The following is a 13,086-nucleotide window of genomic DNA, read 5'->3' on the forward strand; positions in this document are numbered from 1 at the left end:
TACATTTATTGATAACATTCATCTTCAATCTCTATTTAAAATTCAGAAAAGAAAATGCTCACTAACATGGAAACATTCATATTATTTTAACAATAATTAATTACAAACTTGTAACATCACGAAATTTATGAATTTGAAATCCATTTTTCTATATTGCAATTTCACATAACAAAAATCAATGTGTTCCGCAAATCTTCCATGTTTCTTGAGGTTTTGGATTTTTCTGTTAATAATGCTATATAGGATGAATAAAACGGAGTATGATATTTGGAAAATTATATTTAGTTAAAATGGATTACACCAATTAAAATTATCTCAATGTTAGATTTCAAAACTTATTTTAGAAGTATAAAGACATGTTTCTTATAAATTTTTTTATTATGTCAAATACATAAAACATACTAAAATAAAAAAGGGGTTAAATATGTTTTTAGTCCCTTTACTTTGGGACGATTTTGGTTTTAGTTCATTCTCAAACTATAGTAAAATTTAGTTCTTCAACTTTAGAAAACTCTGTTTTAGTCTTTTTTACTATTTTTTTTAACTTAATCGCCTCAAATGGAAACTAAAAACATATTTCACCCTAAAAAAAGTATTCACAAACTATAATATATATATATATATATATATATATATATATATATAACTATAAAAATGGAAAATGATAGTGTTTCAATGTTGGTTTGTAATTATGCCATTTATATATATGTTTCCGATACACATACAATATATTATACTAGATAATACCTATATGAGGATTTTAGAAGATGAACAATAGTAATCTTTTATTATTTTTATAAATATCCTAAGGAAAAAGTGGGTGGTTGTGTGAGTACGTCCACTATTACATAATTATATATAGACCGTGTTGAATAAATAACATTTTTTAAATAAATATTATTTATGAATATGTGAAATAATAGATAAGGTTTTTTAAAATAATTATGATAATAGATAATATTTTTTAAAAAAATTCTATTTATAAATATTTAATATTATTTATTAATTCATAATTTGAAATAAATTTTTTAAGCACTATTTATTTCCACCTAAAGCTGTTTTTAAAAAAGCGCCACTGGATACAGAAGTTTTGAAAACAGTTTTCGCCGTTCTCCTTTGTTATTGGACTTTGTCTTTGCTCTTTTGTTAGAATTCGTTTGGTATTGTCTTAGGGCTCGTTCGTCTATTGTTTCAGGTATCACGTTCCCTCATTTTTTTTCTTCTATTTTCTGTTTCTCTTTTGTCTTTTTTTTTTTTTTTCATGAAAACGAGTTTTTTTTTTTTTTTTATTTTTTTTTTATTTTTTTTTTTATCAAGTGTTGATAGCGCCATTGTCTGAATCACTTGTTTTAGAGTTCCATTTGGTATAAGATCCCCGTTTGCACATTAGGTTTAGGATTCGTTCTCACTTGCGTCGTTGTCTGGCAAATCCTGAGGGAGAATGACACTCCTAGTCTTTTCCCTTCGCTTTCCACCAACAATATAGTCTCATGTATGATTGAATTAGAATTCTGGAATTGAATACTTTAGGTTTTGTATAATGTAACTTCAATTGCAAGAAGAGTCCAATACATATTCTGAAGCAATTTCCTTTTTAGTATTGTCCTTTCCATCCAAGCATGAGGCATAATAGTTAATATGTGTACAGAATTTAGAGTTGTTTCATTCTCTTATTTTACCTTGTAGGTCATCCCTCACTGTGTCAAACTCTTTAGTACATGTCTCCTTGCCAAAGTGGCAGCTTTACGATGGTAGTTGTTCCCCATAATGAGATTAGGGAATTTATTTTTGAACCATCCAAGCAATTTATTTCTCTGCAACCCATTTTATTTGTTCTATTAGGCCATGCTTTCATTGTACACGGATTTCTTTAAGAAGTGTATTAGGCTTGTGCTTAACTGAAGCAAATTCACGGTGCAATGCTCAATTTACTCAGAAATTTTGCAAGCAATCTCTTGTGTATAGTTTTATTTTAACATAATAGTTAAATGGACCGTACTTATTGTAGAACCGTAGTAAGCAGTATCAATTTGATATGCTAAAGTTGTATGGATGGTTGCCAAGGTTTATCATGGCTGTGAAGTGTGGTAATTCTGTTGACTATATGAGATTACTGAATCATGCTCTGTTGCTTTCACTGGTATGGTCACATGATGTATGCATGTGTGATGGGTTGTTTCTGAAAATTTTATGTTTTTCCTTGACTTATGAATGATAATGTTTGTATGGTTTTGGGATATAATGTGGTATGTAGTACAAATGGTTCGAGTCAGAAATGCTCTGCATCTGTTTGCTTCTTAAGTGTGTTACTGTCTTTCCATATTGCTTTAGGACCAAAATCTGTGTTTCTGAACAATAAAATTAGTGTTACGCTCTATTCATAAACTTGGAATTTTTAAAATGTGTTTTTGAGAAACTAGAGTTATACATGAACCAATTTATGTGATGATATCCTGTCTAGTAGCCAAATAATTTATGAATTAACCTTAGTTACATTTTTTAACTAGACCTATGTGGAGGTATTTATCTCAATAATGAATGTTAATTGGAATGCATAAAAACATATGTTCTGTTCACTATTTTATTCTAAAGAGCAAATATGTTTTTAAATGATATATATATCATTTAAAAATCATACCGATATATATATTGGTATGATTTTGGGTGTCCATAAGGAGTAGATTAATTAGGAGGGATGCTTCTAAATGATAAATTGGTTGAAGTCTTGTGCTTTGAGGTGGTAAATGTTCTTCTCTGAAATTATTGGTATGAAACAATTTCCAATGCATGCTTAAGTTTATTTCAGAACATAATTCATAGATGATTGAATGGTAAGAGTGAACTAGGTTTTAAATTGTTATGGGTGGTGAAATTGTTGTGAACATTTCTGATGGGTTGAAGGTTGTTCAGTATAATCTAAGGACTTTACTCAACTTGCTGATATATGAATACTCTGGGATGTTGGCCCTGCTGTATTGTTAAACATTAGGTTGTTCAGGTATGATCATAAACTAGTACTATGTTGTTTCAACACTCTGAATCAGTATAGATGTTCTGAATTCTGATTGGAAATGACGTGAGAACACTCAACTTGAATAAGAAAACTTGATTTCACGGTCTGAAATGTGTGACAGTGTACATTATGTGTCATATTGCTCTGTGATAACCTGTTTTGTAAGGGTTAATGGTCTACCCAGTGTGGGATCAATTATGGGTAGTTGTTAGAGTGACTTTATGTAAATTCTGTTTATGTTGCTGTTAATGTGTGTAGTACAGTATAATGATTCTAAATAATTGGTTGGAAGTATATATTACTAAGGACCAGCTTTGTATCTTTACGTAAATGAGAAATGCAGAGCTATTATGCTACTGCCAAGAATAATGGTCTAAAGTCTGACGATCTATAATAAATTGTAAAATTGAGTGGTAAGTGTAAAAGATAAATTATATTACAGTATGTGTATGATAATTGGAAAAGTGTAGAATTATGATTCTTTATGTTATGATTGGTGTTTCTAAAGGAATGAAGGTCGGGTTTTAAAATGATGAAAGNAAAGCATAATTCATGTTACGGGTGGTAGTTTTAACATGTATTGTTTCTGCAGAATAATGGTATTTAATTAGGTATGAAAGGGGGATGTTATTAGAAGGGATTTAGGGGTTTTTGAGTTGAAAGGAAAAAAAAATCACTCTGGTTAAATATGAGCTGTTGTGTTTAATTCTGAAGTTTTTTTTTTTTTTTAATAAAGTTGGATTAAAAATCTATTGTAGTTACTGTATGTTTTAGTTAGCAGAACCCTTAAGTCTGATTGATTGCAATTATAGTATATGTTGGGTGATGCTAATTCAGAGGGGTAGTTTGAGACTTAAATGCATGGTGGGCTTTGGAGAATTCTGGTTAGGCATTTCTAGTAATTAAAAATTTGATCTTAGGTGCTTTATGCATGTATGATAGTTATGATTGCTGGAGTAATCCTAGGCCAATAATACCTGCTGTTTTGGAGCATTGGATGTTGGAGAATTGCACATGGTATTGGTTATTATTCCGAGAACCACACCAGTATTTGAGATTTTGGTACATGAACTAGGATTTAGTAATTAACGTGGATAGTCTAGTGTACTTCGAATTAGCTAATTCTAGAGTTAGTTGACGTTCTAGGTTAATTGGTTAGGTAGCTTAATTGGTCAAAACACTAGTTTAGCATTGGAGTTCTTGGGTTCACCTCTTCGTAGCAACATCTATTTTTTTTCTTTGATGATTTTATAAAATTATTATAGCAACTTTAAACTAGGAATGATTGGCACTGTAAGGCATTAACGTGTCTCTGGTTTAACTTGGAAATCTAATTTGGCCTGCATTGAATTAGAGAAGGAAGTAGTTGATTAAAATACTATTAATATTAATAAGAATAAAATAAGTGGAGGAATGAAGTGAAATTGGTTTTGGACTTGCAATTACGTGGGTGCAGTTCATATAGTGAAACATATATTGGAATTGGCATTAAGGGATATTAATTTTGGGGTCGTTACATTGTAATTAGGATTTAATGTGAAATATGGGATAGCGCGGTTACAACAGTTAATTAAGACTGTTTCAAACGAAATTATGAGAATTTAATAAAAAAAATTTAGGCAGATAATTAGAATAAAAAAACAAAAGGAGCGTGGTTAAGTATTTTAGATCTGTGAGTTGCTGCTGTTCACATTGATTGACGTTGTTGTATGGATGTTGTCATTGAAAATTGCCTTTTTAAATATTGATTCTGTTTGAATTGTGAAGCAAATGATTTAATATGATTAGTAATGCTTATGAGTATTGGTTTAATAATATAGATAACTTTATGATGTATTGGATTCAGTTGTATCGTCTGATTAGCATTGTTTACGCCTGTTAGAGTGGATTATGGTCAGTTGTAAATTTTGGGTTGTTGATTCAAGATTGTATATGGCAGAGAAATGTTTAATTGCTATAAGCCAAGAGGAGACTATTACTTGCATCTTCTATGGTATTTATTCTACTAATTGTTAAATGCTAGATGATGTTGTTGTGTCACATGTGGTAAGTCAATGTCATTAATTTTTAGATTTTAATAAAATTGGTAAGGCACCTGCACTATTTGTTAAAGCCCATGCTGCCCTTTAAAAAATAAAAATACAGTGATTGGTTCGGTGCTTCTCGATAATAAAATCTGTGCATTGTGAACATATCCCCTCATGTGATAATCCAAAACCACCAGATTCACCTGAGAGTGATTACACCAAACAATGGCCTTCGAAGCTCTTTGAGTACCTGAATTTAAATGATGATCAATGGTCATACGAGACAATCACACATTATAGAACTAAACACTGTAAAAATAAACACTATAACAGCTAAGACTCCTGGAATAGTTCTTATAGCAATTATCCCCCTCAAATGTACACTCTAAGGAACCAGCTACACCCTAAGCATAACGTGTTCATACTAGAAGTTAATCTGACATATTGGTTGAATGTGCTTTTTCTTATAGGTTTCGTGCATGTTTTGTAGTTTGATTTAACTAGTTCTTTCATTTTTATTAATTGCATTGTTATTCTTTTTGTAAATTGTAGTTGTGAACTTTTATTACACATGTGTTCAAAGTTGAGGTAGGATAAATATTATTTTATAGTTTGTTATTGCAAATAGTGTTAGTTTTTATATATAGCTAATACTATATTGACTAATCTTGATAGATTATGAAAATATGGACCGAAAATGGATGTTTGCTAGTCGATTATCAAAAGAATATGAGGATGGGGTGAAAGAGTTCTGTAGATTTGCAGTTGAGCATGCAGAAAACCCTAGTAGAATAATTTGTCCTTGCTTGAAGTGTTGTTATTCAAGGGTAATGAGTGTAGATGAGTTAGAAGAGCATTTAATATGCAATGGAATTGATAAAAGTTATTCATGTTGGACTAGACATGGTGAAAATAGAAAGAATCATATAGATAAGGATTTTCATGATAATACAAGTTATACACCGAAAGAGACTAAAACAACATATAAGTTAGATGAAGTTGAGGAGATTGCAAATGTTATCAAAGAGGATATGCGAGATTGTCCTCAAACATTTGATAGGTTGACAACGGATGCAAAGACACCATTGTATAATTGTGTTAGGGGAATGAGATTTGGAGTCGGTCACAAAAATTATTTTCCGTCCAAAAAGCGCCATACACACCATGAGCTTGATAATTTGATTGCTCAAATGAAAGACTTGAATGAAAGAATGACACGGATGGAAAATGAGATTATTTTACTTCGAAAAATTGGCACATCAAATGCTATTGAAGAAGCTGATATTGGTGTCAATAGTAGCCAAGAGAGTTGCACATTTGTTGCATGGCCAATCAATCGCATACAAGTTGTTGATGAGGTATGTTTATACAACTATATTCGTTCATATTTATGAACATATTTTATCTATTACCTAACTTGTTTAATTGATGATGTTTTAGGATTCCACTCAATCCAAAAAGAAAAGGATGAATAATACAAATGAATGTGTGGCATCTAAAAAGAAATGTCAAGGGAAAATGATCATTCAACACACTCCTTGTAAACAATTTCATCCTAATTTTCCTGAATGGTGCAACTTCCTTTCTTCATACTTGAAACTAAAGCCATTAGAGTCATTTTTTCCAATGCAAATGGAGAAAAACCTATTTGGACTAGATGATCATAAAGAAATCGTTAATAGAAAAAATATTGAAGAAGTTATTAACTATGCACGGCTAAGTGCAACTACAATTTCTATATATATCAGGTACAACATATACTATCCTTTATCATTAACTTCATTTTTAGGTTGAAATCTTATCATATTACTAATATATTCTTATATTTTTCTTTTATAAGGTACCTATATCAAAATTTTGTTAAGCTAAATGATAAGGCGTTCTTTTTTTTATCACCCCAAATCACAATACATGAACTATCAATGAAAGATGGAATGCAAAAAATAGTTACTCTCTTTCTTGATAATGGGGTAATTGATAAGTTTGTTCTTGCACCTATTAATATTAGGTAATACTTTACTTTACAACTTTATCAACAATGTATTATTTTTACAGTTAGATGTACAAATTTTAATTTTGTTGATTCATTTCAAATTGTAGCCAACATTGGGTTTTGCTCGGAATCAATATTAAATTGGAGATAATTCACTATCTTGACCCTATGGCGGTAGACATTAATATGAGACAAGAATTGAAGAAATTGTTTGACATGTAAGAATATACGTATTGTATACTTTTAGTTCACATATACGTATACTTTTAGTTGTATTGTTTTTACTTATACATGCTTTAATTTTTTTTATTCACTAGGGTTATACAAACCTATCGAGCTCAAATAGGATACATGGTTTCAAAGTCTAAGTCAAACAATATCAAGTGGACATCAATTAAGGTACATTACTCTAGTATGTTTTTTGTGTAGTATAGTCTTGATTGTGATAATTAAATTGTTGAATGACCTTATGTGACCTTTAGTCTACGCTGTAACTGCCTGCATTGTACTGGTTAGGTGAATAACTTGTTTTATTGAATGGTTGAAAACTTATTTCCTTGTTGCATTGTACTAGTTTAGTGAATAACTTGTATTATTGTGAAACTGGTTGGAGGAGTATACGGTTATAATGAAAACATGCCTTACTATTAAGAGTTTAAACTTGTATATGATATATAGTTGTTTGTTACCATGCACTGAATTTTGGAGTTTACTGGAGTTTTGGTTTACTGTTATATTCAAATTATAAAGATATTTTTTACTTTTGATTTTCTAGTGTCCAAAACAATCCAACGATAATGATTGTGGGTATTACGTGTGTCGATATATGAAGGAAATTATCACATACTGTGAAGGAGGAAAGATTCCAACTAATGTAAGTTATCTTCATTACATAATTAATTTATAGTTAAAATTTAATTAACTGATTTTATATTATTTTGCTTTCTTGTAGTATTTTTCTAGTTGCAGAAGTCAACAATATTGTGACAATCAGATCATTGAGGTTATGGAAGATTGGTGTTTGCATGTAATTAGTACATGCTTATAAGTTGTGTTATGTGATGTACATCATAGGTACTGGTAGGATATATATGTTATAATTGTATATATTATCTTATAAAGCAATGTCATCTCATGACACGTATTGACTTAACATATATATTTTGAAATATTTTTGGACCAATAGTTTTTATTCATATTAATGAACATTTTTTGTCCAGATGTTTGTTTTTGTCATATTTTTCTTAATATTATATATATATTCTTTTGTATATAATAGAACTAATAGATAACACAGGTTTGTACATAATATAACTAATATTTTATATTTTCTTTTGAAAAATATTTTATATTTTTTAAAATATTTTATTTGAAAATAAATAAATAAATATATATATATATATATATATATATATATATATATATTTTAAAAAAATTAGACCAATAGACCGTGCTTGTTTAAAAAAGTGTCATTGATTAGTATTTGACAACAAATAACGCTTATTTAAATAAGTGTTATCTATTGGTATCTGACAATAAATAACACTCATTTAAATAAGTATTATCTATTATCGATCACTAATAGATAACGGTTTTTAAAATAAGTGTTATTTATTGTCAGACACCAATAAATAACACTTTTTTTGGAAGCATCACCTATTAATAAATGACGTTTAAAAAACATTGTCTATGATAAAAAAAAGTGTCATCTATGCACTTTTTTGTAATAGTAGTGCATGTGTGTGTGGGTGGATATGTGTACGCGTGTGTGTGCGTGTATGTGTGTGTGGGTGTGGGTTTGTGTGCATATATAAAATTAAACATAGAACACAACACATAAAAATGACCAACTCTCTAATAAGTGTCAAGAATAAGTAAATTTTCTAAATGAGATTGACACTCATCATTATGTAATGGTTTTATTTATGTATAAAACAAACCTCCTTGGCTTAAAATATAAAATGAGGTATGATGAATCTAAGTTTTGTGAATTATATTAATAATTAACTGTTTTGTAGTAAAAATTAGAGAAAAGGAAAAGTTGCAACTAAGTCATTACTACTGAAGATTAGTCAAAGAAGTAAAAGATAAGACAACAAAACTTGAAATTTTTAGCCAAGCACAAAAATCTAGGCTAAGCACATGAGGAGACCCTTTTACCACGGAAATCTTAAACATCACGACAAAGGGTTGAGCTAAGAGAGAAACAACTCTATGAAGAAACCCCTTATGGCTTAGCGTCAAAAGTTGGGTTGAGCTCCACCAAAAAAATTATATAAATAAAGACATCATGACCTTATTTTAGGCATTGAGTGAAGGATTAAATGTGTCCTAGTAGTATAATAGAAAAATGTATATGAGACTAAAGAGATATGCTTTTATTGTAAATCTTATATGTAGATACTGTTGGAATTGTATTGCAATATTTTATAGATAACTGAACTCTCTCGTGTGGAGGTTAAATGTAATAAATTATAATTCTCTATACTCCTATTTCTTGGGTATTTATATATGTTTTCATTTAATAGTTTGTGGTTTGGTTTGTGTGTATTACTTAGATGACTTGATCACTCATCTTATTTCATTAGTTTGGATTTAGTTAGAAAACTGGTCTAAAAATGTGGTTCAATCAAATCATCACACTTTCACTAAAGCCTCCCACAAGATCTAAAGGGTGTGTTAGGTGGGAAAGTCCTACACAGTAAAGCAATGATTTATTCTATCAAGGTAGAGGAATGAACCTCGATCTATAAGTAATAGTACATCTACGACATTGAATGATTTGCTTATTAAATAGACAAGATAGTAGTAATATAGTAAAAAAGGATGATATGAAATCCAATCACAGTCTCCACTCCACTTAATCTATATAATATAGACTACTACTTATATTTACATGTACACTTTATCAAAATCCAGAAAACCCAAAAGTTAACTACCAATATACTTGCTAAATTATTGTGGATACGACACTTGTTGATATTATAATGCACCAATACACTTGTTGGAAAATTATTGTTATAAAAATGTCATCACTTTCATAAACCAAAGATTCCTTGAATTTTAAAACACCCATATAATTAACATGCTTAAGAAAGACCTTGAGTGAAATTCCCTCAATAAGTGGATATGCTATCATGGAGTTTGTCTCTAAGTGTTTTATGAATTTTTTTTCCACTTTGTACACTTTCCTAAACAACTAGGAACTTGATGCCAATGTGCTTCAACTTGGTTGAACTCCTTTGTTAGAATATAATACAATTGATTTGTTGTCATAATATAACTTAGGTGATCTTTTAATTTCTTTCATAATTTGCAGTCATGTGACAATTTATCAACCATATTCTATGATTTAATGTCTCATGGTATCCTACAAATTTTGCAACCATAGTGAATGAAGTTGTAAGGGTTTTCTTGACATTACGTCAATATATCAAGAAATCACACCACCAATTAACATAAAAATGTAAGTGAATCTCAAATTATTTTAGCATCATACAAATTCCAAATCAAAATGCCTAGTGATTTCTAACTAGTCTGACCTCCTATATAAGCGTAAAATTATTTATTTTCTTTAAATACCTTATAAATCTTTTGATTGTTTTTCATTGATTCATTATTTAATTGCTTAAATTTTATGATTAAATTAGAATCAAAACAGTTTTCAAGAATAATTTAGCATCATTTAAGTTTTAAACATAATTTCTTTAAAATACACAAAGTTGCTTGACCTAATTAAAAATATATGTTAAATTCTTCTACTTGAAAAATGTCTTATTTTTCAAGCAACCTAACTATGGAAAATAATTAAAATGAGATATTTAAGAGACAGTTATATTGGTCCCAAAAAAAAACAACTTTAATCAAAGTTCTCTTTGACTAGGTTAGAATTGCTTTTAGTTATCCATTTGGAAGAGAAAAAGTAAGGTAACCATTTGAAATTTCTAGAAAGAAAGTAATAAAAAGTTAAAGGATGTAAAATGATTTCAATAAGTCCGTACATATTTTTAGGAAGAAATAAAAAAAATGTTTATTTTCTTATTTATAAAATTTTAACCAAAAAATACAATTATCATTCTCCATAAACTTTAAGCTTTACCTTCTTATACTTATAAAATCAAATTCTTACATTATACGCACATTATATTTAATTATATTTGCACTTATATTAAAATTTAACACAAAACTTAAATAAAAATATAAGTATATATAAATTTATTTAAAAAAATTATATAGACATACTTATAATATTCATGATTGTTAAATCTAACTTAATTTATAATTTATATATTATAAATTGATATACAAATTATATATATATATATATATATATATATATATATATATATATATATATATATATATATATATATATATTTATTTATTTATTTATTTTCATAAGACGTTATATAATTTGACAAAGAAATATATGATATTTGTGACGAGTGTTATTTCTTTCTCCTGATCCTTAAACTTGCTCCTTCTATAAGTTAGATTTTCTTCATGTTGATGTCATCTCATTTATTTGGTAGAATTAGTCAATATACCTAATTGCATAAATTGTTTAATTAAGTAATTTTTATTGGAAACATAGTGCTAGGTATTTGAGTTTTTATTTTGGGTCTAGATTCTTATTTAGATACATTTATATGTAATATTAGAGTGAGGTTTTAACCTCACAAAATCAACTTAAAGTGAACTCATTTATATATAATAAATTCACTTTATCTTTAATCGACGTAGAATTTAAAAAAAAAAAACTCATTTATATTTAATCATTTATTATAACTCAATTTTTTTTTATATAGTAATATTATACACTAGATTACAAATCTCATTTTATTTTTCAGATGTTAGTTTACTTCAAATCAGCGAAATATAAAATTTGTATGAGTTTTATTTTATATATATATATATATATATATATATATATATATATATATATATATATATATATATATATATATATATATATATATATTTTCATTTTAAAATTCGTATCACCTAAAAGGAATTTTTAGAAAATGATCATTAACAATTATTAATAGTACAGTTACTTTATTCTTAGTTTATTTACATCTCCATTAATTAAATTATTAATATTTAGTTTAAGTAAACTATATTTTGCTATTAATTAATAACATCACTTATTATTTAAAATTAGGTTTACTATGTAGGATGTTTGACATGCATATTTTTCCTCTTTATTTCCACAAACTATAAACAAGAAAGTTATCTCAATAGAAGATTCAAATACACTAGTAAATGTTATGATATAAATATAGTATAATGGGATGCATCAGGGGATAAAAAATGTATTAACACATGATTGAATTATCTACTTTGTCTAGAGTTCAATATTCTATTTTAATATCTACATACACATCATAAGTAATTATCAAATTAGATAATTATATCTTTTTGAAAGAAACAAGAATAATATAAGGTTTAAAATAAAAATATATAGTTTATGTTATTATGATATATACTTTTATGTAAAAGAATTAAAATACTAAGTTATTAATTTTTATTGCTAATAAAAAATTTAAAAGAAGACTGAATTTGGTCATTAACACTCACTTATAACAAATTTTAATACTACTATGTTTGTTGAAATTTATTGTTACTATTATCATGAACAAATAATAAGAAAATAGAAAGGAAACTAAACTGACACGTTATCGTTTTAATTCACAATTTCGTGGTCCCATATTGTTTTTAGTGTTACCTCGTTGCCATGCTCATGCATCTATTTTAAAATTCAAACTCGTGCAAAGCACGGAAAGGATATAACAGTAAAAAATAAAAAACATGCAACATGGAACGACATGGACAAGAAAAAAATTCAAGGATGAAAAGCCACATTTACCCTTCCTTGTTAAACGACGCTTTACCCCTGCCGTTTTGTGGTGACGCGATGATATAAAACATGAAACCACATGGACAAGAAAAAACTCAAGGAATGAAAAGTCGCATTTACCCTTCCGCATTGAACGACCCTTTACCCCTGCCGTTTATGTGGTGTCGTGATGTGTATATAAATACTGTACCCA

General features: G+C 28.2%; 1 protein-coding gene across 1 annotated transcript; it reads left to right on the plus strand.

Annotated features, from left to right (window-relative positions):
• The first annotated feature begins 1,082 nt into the window (after nt 1-1,082).
• LOC106774413 lies at nt 1,083-8,218 on the plus strand. The gene is made up of 8 exons (XM_014661438.2): nt 1,083-1,195; nt 5,716-6,398; nt 6,481-6,788; nt 6,881-7,048; nt 7,141-7,251; nt 7,351-7,432; nt 7,809-7,907; nt 7,986-8,218. The coding sequence occupies exons 2-8, from the start codon at nt 5,727-5,729 to the stop codon at nt 8,079-8,081; spliced, it is 1,536 nt and encodes a 511-aa protein (XP_014516924.1). The 5' UTR covers nt 1,083-1,195; nt 5,716-5,726; the 3' UTR covers nt 8,082-8,218.
• The last annotated feature ends 4,868 nt before the right edge of the window (nt 8,219-13,086 follow it).

This window comes from Vigna radiata, chromosome 1, assembly GCF_000741045.1.
Source record: "Vigna radiata var. radiata cultivar VC1973A chromosome 1, Vradiata_ver6, whole genome shotgun sequence".
Taxonomy (NCBI): Eukaryota; Viridiplantae; Streptophyta; class Magnoliopsida; order Fabales; family Fabaceae; genus Vigna; species Vigna radiata.